This window comes from Ictalurus punctatus, chromosome 9 (genome assembly GCF_001660625.3).
Source record: "Ictalurus punctatus breed USDA103 chromosome 9, Coco_2.0, whole genome shotgun sequence".
In the NCBI taxonomy this organism is placed as follows: domain Eukaryota; kingdom Metazoa; phylum Chordata; class Actinopteri; order Siluriformes; family Ictaluridae; genus Ictalurus; species Ictalurus punctatus.
In genome coordinates this window covers 17,728,466-17,741,708 of record NC_030424.2, presented here as the reverse complement: position 1 = coordinate 17,741,708, position 13,243 = coordinate 17,728,466, and the positions used below count along the sequence as shown (strand labels likewise).

At 39.0% G+C, this 13,243-nt stretch overlaps 1 protein-coding gene across 3 annotated transcripts in view; it reads right to left on the bottom strand.

Moving 5' to 3' along the window:
- The window catches only part of LOC108269480 (neuronal PAS domain-containing protein 3), a 253,602-nt gene that overhangs the window by 176,976 nt on the left and 63,383 nt on the right, over nucleotides 1-13,243 (bottom strand). For all 3 annotated transcript variants that reach the window (XM_017475393.3, XM_017475394.3, XM_017475395.3), the window contains exon 2: nucleotides 8,652-8,750. In XM_017475393.3, coding sequence (XP_017330882.1) covers nucleotides 8,652-8,750 — 99 coding nt within the window. The remainder of the gene's footprint in view (nucleotides 1-8,651; nucleotides 8,751-13,243) is intronic.

Here is a 13,243-nt window from a genome sequence, read left to right as displayed (position 1 = left end):
TATCCGGGGTAAACCCCTTAGCATGGGGAGAACATGCAAACTCTGCGCACACAGGGCGGGGGCAGGAATCGAACCTCCACATAATATGTTTTCATATCCATAGAAATTTATACAGAGACTTATACTGTGATCACAACACATAAACAGATTTAAAAATGTGTGAAACTGTTGATAAGGTGAAGGATTCTGTGAGGAGACATTTATTTCGCATTTTTAGAATTAGTCTCCAGTTTTAGTGCTTTTGTAACAATCAAAAAGGCATAAAGCTGTAATGCTATGCTTTCCACAGGAAATTCTTCAAGACAGAGGACTTTATGTTTTACGCTATCTCTGTAACATGAAACGCTGTGGGGTTTTTTTTTGTCTTACTAACGTCACGAGAGAGAAAAAAGAGAGAAAAACTAGATGATTATAGCTGTTATAATACAAGGGATAACAAGAGCCAACATGGTTTGTGGACATTCAACAACATTACACGCAACAGTAAACAAATACAAAGTATGACATGTTTTCATTCAATATTAAAAACTGCTGCAGCGTAAGAGAAATAAAACACCTTGAACATGCTGTTATAGGAATATAATCAACTTCAGGCTCTTCACATCTCACCAGCCCATTGTTGATTATTTTCATTTAACAGCATACCGTATTGTGTTTTATTTCTTACATATGCTCTATAATGTTAATTATCAGTCAGCATTGAGATAGTATAACCCAACCTCGAAGACAGTAGTAATAGCAAGCAAGGCCACAGCCTGCCAAGTCAAGAGTTTTGTGATTGAGAGAACGCCGGCGCTCTGATGTCTGTTATCGGTGTCACTGGGCCATGATACTGAGACTGACATGAGGGGAGGGCAAGGGTGGCATCAAACCTTTCTCCAACCAGCACCTGCTCAACTCTCGCATCAACAAGCATCCTGCATTTCAAAAGCTGTCATGGCGTCACGAAGCGGGCAGGGATGGAGCGGGTACATGGCACACAGAGTCATCATCCTGTAGACAGGGAGCAGACGGGGTCAGGGTACGCGAGCTAAATCCCCCTGCTGTTCAAACACACCCAAGAGAACACAGCCAGGTACCTCCACCCTTTCTCTTTTCTCCAGGAAATCTATACCATCCATAATTTACACAAGCTGAGACAAAGAAACAGGTAGAAAATGAAAAAGCGGTTAAATAATTGAATGTTGGTACCTTTACTAAAAGAATATCGAAAAACAGAACAGAACAGAAATTCATATAGCTGGTCTTTCTGGGAGAGAAAGTAGGTCAGGAAAGAAGAATATATCAAAGAGAGAATACATATATATATATATATATATATATATACACTCATACAGGCTTCCAAACATAACACTCCGCACACCTGACCACTCCCGCCTCAGCAAAAAGAAGGAAGGAAATAGATCTAATCTGAGACAGCGATAGACACACACTCCACAAACTCTCCAGAAGGTGAAGTGAAAGGGAACACGAGCAGCCATCGTAATACAGTCATCACAAATCAATACAAAAGCGCTTAACAACCAGCCTCATAGTCGCTGACATTTCGTGCTAATGTGCTCCATATTTGAGCCATTAGCACGTTCACTGGGTGCAGGAGCGCGTTAGTGGCGGCGTCGCATTGTGCCCTGCTCATTTGGTTAAAATAAGCCTGCTACTCTGGATGAGGTTAAGTGCAGTGAGTTCAGCACACAACGGCGAGGGATATAAAGCACAGCGTAAACCCCCTCGCAGCCCGTACTCAGGCACTAAAATAAAGTCCAACTTGCGCTCCATTCCGCTGAGCTAATACAAGAGTGCTGCTGTCAGAGGTTTTACAATGAGGGAGAGAAAGTGGAAGGACACGGTGAATTAAAGACAGAAATACATATTCCTAAGTGCTTCGTTCGATAATGCTTTTATACTGTACTCTGAAATCAGCTGCGCATTGTTTGCGAGTATGAAAATTAAGTATTGCACACGCCATAACATGTAAAGCATGTAAAGCATGCATTGCAGACTTCACTGATGTCTCAATTTAACTAGATACTGGAACAGACAAGAGTGCTAGGCTGGTATGGATAAAACACTGGTGTTTGTATACTGGTCTCAAGAAGCTCCTGCTATTGATTAGTTTCTCTCCCACTCTGTAAATCTGTCTCTCTCTCTCTCTCTCTGTGAGGTGGGTGAGTAGGTGTGTGTGTCGTAGTTGTGGAAAGAAGGATGAAACACGCTCTTGTCGCTGAGCCTGAGTTCCTGCCCTTCTGAGCGACAGCAAGCAACGGCTGAAATGTCTGCGTCTAACCTGAAATATGGAAGTTCGGAGCTGCATAAATAAAATCCCCATGGCAACTAAATGCGGATGGAGATAAGAGAGAGCGGGAGGATTTATGCATTTTTCGGAGCTGTCATGCCCTAAAGAGCCTCCTCAGGCAAAGCAGGCCACCTGCCACCCACTATATTAAACCAAAGTCTTCAGGTCTCTCTCTCTCTCGCACTCTCTCTCTCTCTCTCGCTCTCTCTCTCTCGGCTGCTTTTTTTCCTCCAGAACACAAGCAGACTGCTGTTGGCCTAAGATATAGACATGCTTTAATAAACAGCTGAAAAGAGATTCCTTTATCCAGAGACCTTTGCTATAATAGACAGTTACCAAAAAACAAGGCCAAATTGAGTTGATGTAATGTAGGCCAGGGTCAAACTAGAGAGAGCAAGAATGTTACTAAACACCTCAGAATTGTGCGGCAATTAGGTTTTTTTTAAATGCTACATTTTTTTTATTATAATACCTGCACATAGAAGGATTTTGTTAATGTTTTCTAGTTTTGACTATTTAATAAGTATAATGAAGACATTAAGACTATGGGCTAATGGAATAATGCAGTGACCATGAAAAACGTAAAACAAACAAAGAAATAAACAAAACAAACAAACTATTTTATATTTTAGATTCTTAATAGTATTCCTAATGGAGATTTGCTTCTTCTTCTTCTGCAACCAGCTTCATGTGGAGCTTCACTCAGGAGTCACAAGTTCACTTGTGGGCTTCTTCTTCTAGATTCTACATAAAAAACTACTTGTTTGTTAAAACTACTAAAAGTACTACTTATTAAAAAAAACATTTTGATTCAGAAATAAAATGACACTTGGGCATATATTGATATAATAATGAACATTTAAGCAGTGATTCAATGATTAAAATTCTACACTCAAATAATTGGGAATATTGATTTACCTTTCCTCTAGCAAGCAATCATTCTCTTAAGAACTTCTAGAATTTTCTCTCAAACTATATGTGGCAAAATTAATTGCCCCCACAACAGAATCTCATTGCAAACAAGTTGTCAGTCTTGGGGGACTAAATGGACTTGCTCTCAATCCCCAGTAACGCTTGTTGCCTTTGAATATTTTTCTTTCACTTGGGTATAAATAATTATGCTTCACACATGTAAAATCCAAAGCCCTAACCAATCAAAAGAGCTTTTTAAAACATAAGTGAGATAGTTGTGACCATCATTAAAAAAAGTCTCAAATGTCTGGAACCCAGTTTGTTGTTTAAAATTCCACTATTAGACGTTGCCTTCATAACAACAAGCTATTCGGACTGGTTTTCCAAAAGAAGCACTTCCTGAACTCAAGCTAGCAAAAGTAAGCTGAACTTTACGAAATGTCACTGGAACTACGACTGGAATTGTATTTTGCGATTAGATAAGACCACAACTAAACATTTTTCCCATGAACACCTTCATTTTGTGAAAATAAAATCTTTTGGTGAAAATAAAAAGGCCCTCATATCCACTGTAAAATATGGCGATGGTTTATGGCTGGTGGTCTTATATTTTATATATATATTTATATATATATATATATATATATATATATATATATATATAGGGGAGCACGGTGGCTTAGTGGTTAGCACGTTCGCCTCACACCTCCAGGGTCCGGGTTTCCTTGTTTACTCCGGTTTCCTCCCCCAGTCCAAAGATATGCATGGTAGGCTGATTGGCGTGTGTAAAGTGTCTGTAGTGTATGAATGGGTGTGTGAGTGTGTATGTGAGTGTGCCCTGCGATGGACTGGCACCCTGTCCAGGGTGTACCCCGCCTTGTGCCCGATGCTCCCTGGGATAGGCTCCAGATTCCCCGTGACCCTGAAAAGGAGTAAGCGGTAGAAGATGGATGGATGGATGGATGGATGGATGGATGGATATATATATATATATATATATATATATATATATATATATATATATATATATATATATATATACACATATACATATACATATATGAAGATGGACATGTTCAGTCAGGAGGAGTGGAACAAGATTCCTCTACACATGTTCAGACATTACAGGGTCTGTGCAGTTGTTCTCGCTCCAAGGCTTCACTAGATATGAATTGTGGGGTGTCTATAATTTTGAAACCAGCATTTTGCAGGAAAACTTAATATTTAAGAAATATTTTTTAGATTTGAGATTTATACCCATATATTCACCATTTTAACAAGCAAACTGTGCCACCACTTCTGGTGTTAAGTGTATTTAATCTCAATACTGCATATACTGATTATATGAAATAGAAAGAAGAAAGAAAAGAGAGAGGTACAAAGCATGTATTGTGTGTGTGTGTGTGTGTGTGTGTGTGTGTGCATGTCTCTGATGAGAGCAGACAGCTTAATCCTAGTGCGTGTTTAGCTGTGTATGGGGACAGAGGTCCCATCAGACCTGAGAAAGGTGGACCGGTGTGTGTGTGTGTGTGTGTGCTTGTGTTTGAGTAACGAGGAGAGACAGGTGTGCAGCAGCCTTTCGGCCCCTCGCTGGCCCCTTGCTGCGGGAGAGATGGCCGTCCCTCCACATGGCCATTTATCTCCATTTTAGCCTGGCCCATACAGCCTGCTCAACCAGCACTTAAACTAAATAACCCTGCTGGATTTCAGCCTCTGTCTCTGCAAAACGGGACGCCGCAGCACACAGGCCTGTCCTCTCCAGCGTCCCCCACACTGACACAGTGTGTGCGTGTGTGTGTATATGTGTGCAAATGTGTGTGTGTGTGTGTGTGTGTGTGTGTGTGCGTGTGTGCATATGTGTGTGCAGATGTGTGTGTGTGTGTGTATATGTGTGTAAATGTGTGTGTGTGTGTACATATGTGTGTGCAGATGTGTGTGTGTGTGCGCATATGTGTGTGTGTGCACACGTGTATGTGTGCATATATATGCGTGTGTGTGTTTGTGAATATGTGTGCAGGTGTATGTGTGTGCGCGTGTGTGTGTGTGTGTGCATATATGTGTGTGTCTATGTGCGAGTGTGTGTGTGTGTGTGTGTGAGAGTGTTTGTAAAGCACTTCAAGGGAGCAGGACAGCGACATGTGATGCCTGATTTGGTGTGAAAGTAAACAGAAAATTATAGAGTAGTGTCTCCTAAAAGAGCAATCCTTTTTAAAATGTACTCGGTTTGGAAAGTATAAGGGCCAAAGACATGAGAAATGCCATTTGTACTTTTACTATGCTTTTTTTCTTTAAACAGTCAAATCTCTACTGATTTTGGATGACTGCTTGTACTTTCCTTTAGCATGATTTTTTTCTCTTCACACTACTGCACTGCTGAAATCTCTGGTCAGAAGGAGTTGATTGGTTTTCTGTAACAGCAGCTCTTAACAATAGTGCTGTAAGGCAAACTTTATATTAATAGGCTCATTTGAATACATGATCATTTCTGTAGTAATAACTTAGACAGGATGTGCCACATAAAGATAAATTGTTGATATGGTGAAGGTTTCTGTGGAGAGATGTTTATTTACCTTTTTCAAAGGAGTCTCCAGTATCAGTGCTTTGTACCAGTCAATAGTAACGTAGTAGTTAATGGTTAAGATGTTGGACTGCTAATTGGAAGCTTGTGAGTTCAAATTCCAGCACTGCCAAGCTGTCACTGTTGGGCCCTTGAGCAAGGCCCTTAACCCTCAACTGCTCAGTTGTATCAATAAGATAAATGTAAGTAGTGCTGGATAAAGGTGTTTTCCAAATACTGTTAATGTAAAGCTGTAACTAAACTTAGCTTCCAGGATGGACGGCTTTGCTCATTTTTTGATTTTCGGTAACATAACAATTTCTGCTTTACTAACTTCAAGAGGAAGAAAAAAAAAGAAAGCGTGGAACAACGGATTATATCCGTTTATAGCTTGTTATGTGGACATTCCACAACATTAAATGTAACTATAAATGAATAAATGTATTATGTGTCATACTTATTTTTCTTCCCTTTTTTCTTTGCACTGCTTAAACTGCTGGTCTGTAAGCGTAATAAAACACTTCGGAACAGCTGTTATTGGAAAATGAAGGATTTCAGGGTGGTACAGGCCCTCTGCTTCATTTCGAGTCACACATCACACCGCTCCAGTGTTGATTATTTTCCTATAACAGCTCACCCTAACTTATTATTAATTCTTAATTAAACACCTTTGTCAAAGAGCTGCGAAATGAGAGTGGGACTAAATGGTGTAAAATGTATTCACATATTACTCATTTTAAATAAGCAGTTTTATAACACACAAGAAGTTTCCTCTCTGACCTACAGATATTACATCGCTTATGTGATTTTAACAGGTTGGCGACAGTGTTGGTGTTGTGCTTTTGCTAACTGGAACGCTTTCAGAGAGGGATAAAAGGTGAAAATCTGTTTAGTGGCATTATGCCACATGTAAAGCATTAAAGCGTGGATTGGCTGAGTGTGTATGTGTGTGTGTGTGTGTGTGTGAGAGATGATGAGAGAGTGGGATATGCACTGATGACAGTACAGGCAGATCCTCTGTTATGCACTGTGGCAGTTAGTGTATCAGGAGCACAGGGTGGTAGTACTAATAATATTAAATACATGCCATGATGAGCTATTAGAGGAGGCTTTTTGTGAAAGTGATAAATAAATCCTCTTTAGTCAGTGTGACAGTAATCCCAATGCCCCTGTGCTTTCATTCCTCACCAATCCATCAAACGGTGCTGGGTTTTAGCAGCACTGAATATTCCCAAATCTGTCTGATTCTACTGTACTGCTGAGGCGCCGTAAACATGAAACATGCCGTAAATAAAACATAGCTGTTCCTAGGAGAATATGAAACGACTTCACTTCCCACAAAGCTTTGCTGTAATCTTTATGAGTTAGAGATCAGCGAGCATAAAGTGCCAAATCTTTATGCAAAAGCCTGTCGTTTATCAGCTCTCTGAGCAATAAGACTAGTCTTAATAAGCCTATTATATATTGGGTTTCCCTCGGTGTGGAATAAGTCACTTGAACGGCTGTTGCTCAGAAGCAATAATACTTGTTTTTGATCAATTAACTATGTCCTTGTGAAATGTGAGGAGAGTTATTCACTCTGCTTTTAAAAATGCCACTGACTATGTTTCGGGCTCTTAGATTTATGTCAAACCATTCCAGTAAAGATAATTAAATAAAAAAAAAAACATAAAAAAAAAAAAACTAACCCTTCATACTGCATTAGAAACAGGACATTGCTGAATGCTGTAAATGTGGTGTAGTGTGGGAGTAACCGAAACATGGCTCATACTGTAAAAACAAAAAAAAAAACATCTCAGAAAAAGAGGTCGTTTAGGTCACTGCACTCTAAAAACACTTGTATATCCCATTTGAATATTAGTCTGCCAAGCATTAGTCGGTAAATTAAAGTAGGATAAAAATCTCAATCATATATCTTTAGCAATTTAAATATCGCACACCATGCACGTCTGAATGCTCAAATCTGATTGGTTTGAATTATTTTCGTATAACAGCACAGGTAGTTTCGGCTGTTAAATAAAGGATTAATATTAATGCGCATGTGTGTTATTTTCATATAACAGCACGGTCTGTCGTGCGGTGTTCCACTTTTATGACAGTGCAGTTGAATGCTTGAATCTGAATGCTGTGCATGATTTTCATATAATAGCACAGGTACTGTAGTTCCGGCTGTAACGTGAACGTTAATATTAATGTGCTCATTCTAATCCTTTATTGTTTCTATAGTAACAGATCATGCACAGGGAATTGTATGATGGATGCGCCACATATTAAAGACTAATAGACATTTATTTAACATTTATGGAAGGAGTTTCGGTTGTAAGCAGTCTCGGTCATGGTACCGCTTTCCATTTCCTTTGTTTTCTCGGTCAAATGTCAGGCTGCGCTTTGTGTGTGTGTGTGTGTGTGAGAGAGAGAGAGAGAGAGAGAGAGAGAGAGAGAGAGAGAGAGATGTGAAAAACGACACGGCTTTCACATACGAGAACAGGAACTAACTTGGACGTTCCAAAATATTAAATCTAACTATTAACTGTTAAATGCATGACGTGTCGTTCATTAATAAATGAAACACTGGCAAGTTCATTAAACGTTGGTAAATCGCTGTGGTATAAGCAGAAAAACACACTACAGGTGTTGTGCCACATCACAACCCCTCCGGCAGGTATTATTCTTGTATAACAGCATGGTCTATCATGTGTTATTCCTTACATAATATCTCTTTAACAGCTCTATGCTTGGGTTGAATAAAAGAGAGAAATAGATATAAATATGGAAGTGTATACTTTTGTTATGTGCATTGAGTTCTGTGCAGCTGGTATGTGTAAACTGCCTATCGGCTCTGAATAACCAGTGGGCGGGACTGAGAAAGGGGAGAAGGGGAGGAGTTACCATGGTGATGAGGTATGTTGTTGCCCTCCGAGGTGAAGTGTCTTGGGCCTAGCGGCTGAACACGAGCTGGCATTAGCTGGCCTCTCCCAGTAAGGGTCGCTGTGGAGAAATGTGGAAAAGCTCTTAAACGCTATATTGCGATACATACAGCTGACCCCTGACCCTTGACCCTTCCCAACCACCCCACAAGTACACATACCTTTAAATACACATCTTACTCATTAAATCATGCAATTCTACTTCATGAAGAGAAGCGCTTACTGAAGATGAATGAATGAATGAATGAATGAATGTGTTGATTAATTGTGATGTGTGTAGATTTAATAATGTCTGCAGACATTGTGTACACGCAATATAACATTAAAGTAGATGGAAATAGAGTCGACAGAATTGTAATGGTATAGTACAAGGGTAACTGTGATTAAATTACAAAATACAAAATAAATGACAAAAAAAGAAATCTGACACTGATACAATAACAATTTTACACAATATAGTATGCTGTTTATTAGGCTCAAATAATTATACAAGTCAGTATGCAAACCTGAAATTCGATAACACGGTATGTTTATTTTTCTCACATCCAAAGCCCTTGAAGTAATTGCTGTAACATAAAACTACTTCAAAGCTTTATAACACATTAGCTCACATCAGAGGTGTTCAGACTGAATCAACCCTGGTCACGAGAATTTTTATTGGCTAATGAAAGCAGAGTATTTGTCAAATCTGTGATTTAACCGCAATTTTTGCCAAATGTTCCATTAGAGACGTATGATTAGCAGCCTGGGCTCTTTTTGTGTTGTGTTGCTGTGGAACTGATAGCAGAGCTATAATTATTGAGCCGGCTCTAATCTGAACTCCCTCTCATGTTTCTTTTACACTCCTGCATGCGCACACTAAAGAGCTTTCATTGGTGAAGGGCCCTTCATGGGCACTACGAAGTGGCAGAAGCCGTAAAAAAGAGAAAGCTGATGTGTTGAGATGGAAATCTGTAATGGGGATGGATTCATATCGACTTGATCACTTCATTACTTTTTTTTTTCTGTGAGATTACAAAATTCTGTGTGCTACATGTCACATTACCCCAGTCTTATTTCATTTACATTGGCTGCCTGGAACCGCTTATCACATTTAAAGCCTTAAATCAGGAGTGTTCTATCTGATCCACAAATGAGGCACACCTGATAGCTGATTGAAGGCTAAGGTCAACACATTAAATATGTGCTCTTCCTGATTGGATGGAGTGAAAAAGATTAGACATCCCTGCCTTCAATTGTTTAGTTGCAGTATGTTGCTGATCTCTTAATGCCCTATAGCCCATCCTGAGCACCTCACTCTGTGTTGGAGTTGTTCAGCTCTACTCATGCTAATTTGATCTTTTATCTTATTTGATTAGTAGTTGATTCTTTTAAGATGTTTAATAGATTTGTAGTAGTGATGCACTGAAAATAAAATTCTTCACTGAAACCGAAACCATAGTTGGACACAACTGAAAAGCAAGCGCTGGAGACAATGATTACCTTTTTGTACTGTTGCATAAATTGTAAAAATTTATTTTGCTTTTATGCTTTCAGACAAAAAACATACTTATTGAAACTGCAGCCATTAAAGGGAAAAATATATATATATATATATAATATATATATATAAAGGAAATAACCAAAAATATCTATTTTGCATGAGTTTTTGTGCAAGTTCTGATGATTGAAGATTACTTAATGAATGTATTTTTTTAAATAGAAAATATAATAATAATAATAATAATAATAATAACAATAATAATAATTATTATTATTTTAGTTTTTGTAGCTTGTCATTTAGCACTAACATTCCTTCTAGGTATGAAACGTGCCAGTTATGGCCACTCCACTACCACTATTGTACAGTGACTTGCATACACATGCTGAAGCAAACACACAAGCATGAACGTCAACCTCTACATCACATCCCAACAGGGATTTTTTTATTTATTTTTATTTCATTCCATGGCTGTGTATATTGCAGTAGCAAAGAGAGATTTGGTCCATTTTTCATTACCCCTATAGCAGGCAATTCTTAGGAAAGCATACCCTTTTTTCCCCCTCTACATGTTGAGTAACTAATCTGGGCCAGGTGCATTGTATTCCATAAAATGCTCTGAGGTGGCCTTTCTGCAATTTCCCAGGAATCGGGTATGTGATTGAAAGTGTGTCAGATCTATAATCAGGCCTCTGCGTGCTTATACACTGTTCTTCTGACCCCACCTGTTCACTGCTGTCCCTGCACACCTCACAGACTCTGAATGTGGACTGAGCTGAGTTTGAGGCCCAACACCACACGTCAGAACACACACTCGCTGCTGAGTGGAGGAGACACACACCACTGCTCAGTGGCTCACTAATAAGCGGGGATAGTTATTCAGCAGGGTGGATGTGTTTCTGAGCATAGCGGCTTGCTCCACAGTGCCAGATGAACCAATAAAGAAGGTGAATAAAAAAGGTGAGAGAGAATGAGATCTGCAGGATGCATTCCATTCAAACAGCATTCACCATACAGTTTAGGACACAGCCTCGTCACTCAGTAAAAAGCCTGGCAAGACTCATCTAGTCCTCTTAAATAAAAGCATCAATTAGAAACAAGAAGGGAATACAAGGGAATTTATTTTTAAAAAATTTAAAAGTCTAATAATTAATAGACCTGAATCAGCACTGTGTGAACAAAGAGGGAATCTGAAAAGACACTTCCTCAATTTGATATTTGACATTTAATATTGTCACAAACTGAGAGGTGAGACAGATGGAGATGCAGTTGAGTGTATTTTTATCAACAAACTGGCAGGCAAACAGTTTCAAAACAAAGAGCAAGATCAAAATCAGTGAACAGGTAAAAAAAAAAACACACACTTTATAAAATGTGTGTATGTGTGATTGGAAACAGGTGAGTATGCTCAATACTCTGGGGATTGCAAACGGGTCAATGGTGGTGGATTCCAGATAGCATAGTCCGAGGCGACCATTCGTGCGTACTGTATAAACTTGATACAGTACGCACTTGTCAGTATAGTATAGTATACACTGGTCAGTGTAGTATAGTATAGTATAGTACAGTATACACTGGTCAGGGTAGTATAGTATAGTATAGTATAGTATAGTATACACTGGTCAGTGTAGTATAGTATAGTATAGTACAGTATACACTGGTCAGGGTAGTATAGTATAGTATAGTATAGTATTGTATACACTGGTCAGTGTAGTATAGTATAGTATACACTGGTCAGTTTAATTTAGTATGGTATACACTGGCTATTATAGTATAGTATAGTATACACTGGTCAATATAGTATAGTATAGTATAGTATAGTATAGTATGGTATACACTGGTCAGTGTCGTATGAATACAATCCGGGCATAGCACATATGCCAAATTGGTACTGTCGTGTGACCTACAGCTTAAAAAGAGTCGACATGCTGCATTCCACCATTTTTGGTTCTGACAGCTCTTCCATCTGAATCCGACACTGCAGAATCTCAGAGGAAGCAGTAGGTCATCCAGGTATTTCTTGCCTACTGTTTTATGAATACTGAGAATTTGGACATACTACTCCTTTGGCGTACTGCTTTTTGCCTACTATATAGTAGGGTAGTAGGGAAATTCAACACAGCCAGAGTTCACAGACAGAGTTGAACAGAAAGATACAAATGTGAGCTTTCAGAGTAGTGTTTAAGATTGACATGTGCAAAACTGAAAAGGCAGGAGAGTAATGCAGCTGAGTTCAGAAACTATTAAGGCACTGCACATAAGGCCAGTGTACATTTATTTAAAAAGAGATGGCTTTTATTTGAGGAAAAAGATGGTCAAGTTGCAGTTAAAATACAAACAAAATATGCAAATCCTCAGAAATGTACACCATGTGTGCTCATGGTGTAATCCCAATGCAAACAGTATAGTGCGCATTATGAGCAATACAAAATCAAACAAATGATAACACTCTCACACATTTTTGAGTAATGCCAAGTGCACTAAAAAAAATTGCAAATTGCATCTAAATTTAACAAACCACCTGAAAGTTTGTTCTGTGCACTAGTCTTCTGAAGCCTATGCAGTAAATACTTTTAAGTATAAGGCTATAGTATTTCATTTCAGGAAAAGCTTATGAGAACAACCACAACATTTGTGGTTGTTATGAGCAAAAACTTCCAGATCTTGTCTGCATTTGAATGGCATCTTGTTGCTCAACAAAGATGCGTCTAATAGTTGCTGCCAAAACAGTTTACAGTTTAATGTGAGAACCTGCACGATGCATCAACTCTGTCTAGCCCTCTTGTGGAATAAGCTTTTCACTGTCCTCATGCACAAAAAATATGCAGTAAAATATGTAAACAATGCGGGGATAACAGCAGCCATGTGCTCACATGTGCATACAGTATAGTCATGCACCTTACTGGAGGATTAATAAGAATGGCTGAGCAAGAAGCAGCTTTTATTGGCCCGCTGTATTAACTGCTGAATTGGATGGAAGAACTGGGCAGGCTGATTTATGTTGCCATTTATCGACGTCATCTACGGAGAGCTGTGTGACTGACATTTACAGGTAAATCCCTCCATGTCTACTT